Source organism: Cyprinodon variegatus, unplaced genomic scaffold (assembly GCF_000732505.1).
Source record: "Cyprinodon variegatus isolate N-32 unplaced genomic scaffold, C_variegatus-1.0 Scaffold555, whole genome shotgun sequence".
NCBI classification, from domain to species: domain Eukaryota; kingdom Metazoa; phylum Chordata; class Actinopteri; order Cyprinodontiformes; family Cyprinodontidae; genus Cyprinodon; species Cyprinodon variegatus.
In genome coordinates, this window is record NW_015151008.1 from 427,418 (window position 1) to 429,076 (window position 1,659).

Here is a 1,659-nt window from a genome sequence, read left to right on the forward strand (position 1 = left end):
TGACGTGTGTAATGAACTGGCGGTATAGAAATAAACTAAATAGAATTGAATCCTTTACTGGACTTTCATCTGCAGCTCAGAGACTGAAGCAAAATGGAGACTGGGGTGATGCATTCAGAAAATCAGGAAAAACAAAAACGCATCCTGTTTTATAAACACTTTGGTTTATTGATCCTTTTATAAACAATAAATAACCTTTAAATACAGTAAACATAAAATAAAAACAGTCCAACTGATCAGAACACATCTATACCAGTTCTGCAGGTACCGATGTGACAGAAGGTTCAGGATTCAGAACATTCAGATTGTAGAAAGTGTTCTTAAAGAAGATAGATCAGAGGTAAATACTCATGACTGTAACTTTGTACCTGAAGGTTTATTTCCTGTAACATTTTTGGTCTCTTCTGATTGGTCAGTTTTGAATAAATAACTTCCTGTAGATAGAACCTGTCCAATCAGAGCGAAGCAGCTTCACATTGACAGTTTCCCTCTTATGATTGGCTCAGAGACATCCTAAGCTCCTCCTCCCTCAGGCTGCGGTCCAATCGCTGCGTTTCAGACTCCAGAACGGCTGGGATTGGATGGCTGGAGACGGCAGCCAGCGAATCGTTGAGGTCGTGCCGCAGAGAGAGCAGCCATTGGCTGTTTCTGGACGACTGCTCAATAAACTCCGCCCTCTGCATCTGGTCCACAGCCAATGAGAGACGCAGCTGACTCAACTTAAAGGAGGAGATATGATGACATCATCAGCACCCACCTGAAACATCGGATACTGAAACTCTTCTTCTATGGTGATCTCACCTGGTCCTCCAGCTCTGTCACCTGGTGTCTCAGCCGCTCGACCTCGGTGGAGTTCTCAGACGCCTGACCAACCAAACACACCTGTTTGAATTAGACCCACTGTTCATGGCTGGTTATCCCGCAGCAGTGTGTCGCAGTTAGCTCGTTGCAGAAACGACGCAGGTATTTTTGATTCATGCCCAATTTTGAAGCGCAGTCTGTGCTATTTTATTTCACACCAGAGCACTAGAGGGAGAATCATGTGTTTGTTTGACAAGCTTGTTCGCCGTCTACATCAAACGCCGGACGACACACAGTTCACCCGTGAACATGCCTCAAAGACTGACCGTCGCACGGTGCTACAAACTAGCGTGTCTGGGTTAGTGTCCGAGGTGTGCCAGGTGTTGTGGACGGCACTACAGCCAGAGTTTCTGCCATTAGGTACCAAACAGTAAACATGCATAGTGTAGAGTGGTAGAATTGACCAATCAATGGCCTCCTGTCAGCAGAAGGGGCGGGGCATATCTGCATTAACTGCGACACACATGCAGACAACCTGGTTTCTGAGTATAAACCAGGATTTAGCCATTAGCTGAGACGTCTCCACCAGTGTGAGTCTCACCTGGGACCCAGAGCCGAGGGAGAGCTGCTGCCTGAGCCTCCATCGATCCTCCTCCACCTGACAGTGAGGAATCAATGAATGAAAAAACAACTGACTTTCCAACATGATCGTGGTGTTTGGAACGTCTCAGGACTGTTCTCACAGGGTTGAGTCAAGACGACCCGAAACCTTCCCAAACCTACTGTACCTCCCCCAGGAACCCCCAACCCTCAGGCCAACAGCGATCTAGTGATCAACAAAAGCCCAGCCTTTCAGAG

The 1,659-nt window shown here is 47.0% G+C and overlaps 1 protein-coding gene across 1 annotated transcript in view; it reads right to left on the bottom strand.

Moving 5' to 3' along the window:
• Positions 1–193: 193 nt before the first annotated feature.
• The window catches only part of LOC107095544 (trichohyalin-like), a 27,412-nt gene continuing 25,946 nt past the window's right edge, over positions 194–1,659 (bottom strand). Inside the window, exons 28-30 of the mRNA XM_015391680.1 lie at positions 1,403–1,462; positions 802–882; positions 194–719 (exon numbers count right to left, since the gene is read on the bottom strand). Of these exons, the coding sequence (XP_015247166.1) occupies positions 492–719; positions 802–882; positions 1,403–1,462 (369 nt within the window). The 3' untranslated portion in view covers positions 194–491. The remainder of the gene's footprint in view (positions 720–801; positions 883–1,402; positions 1,463–1,659) is intronic.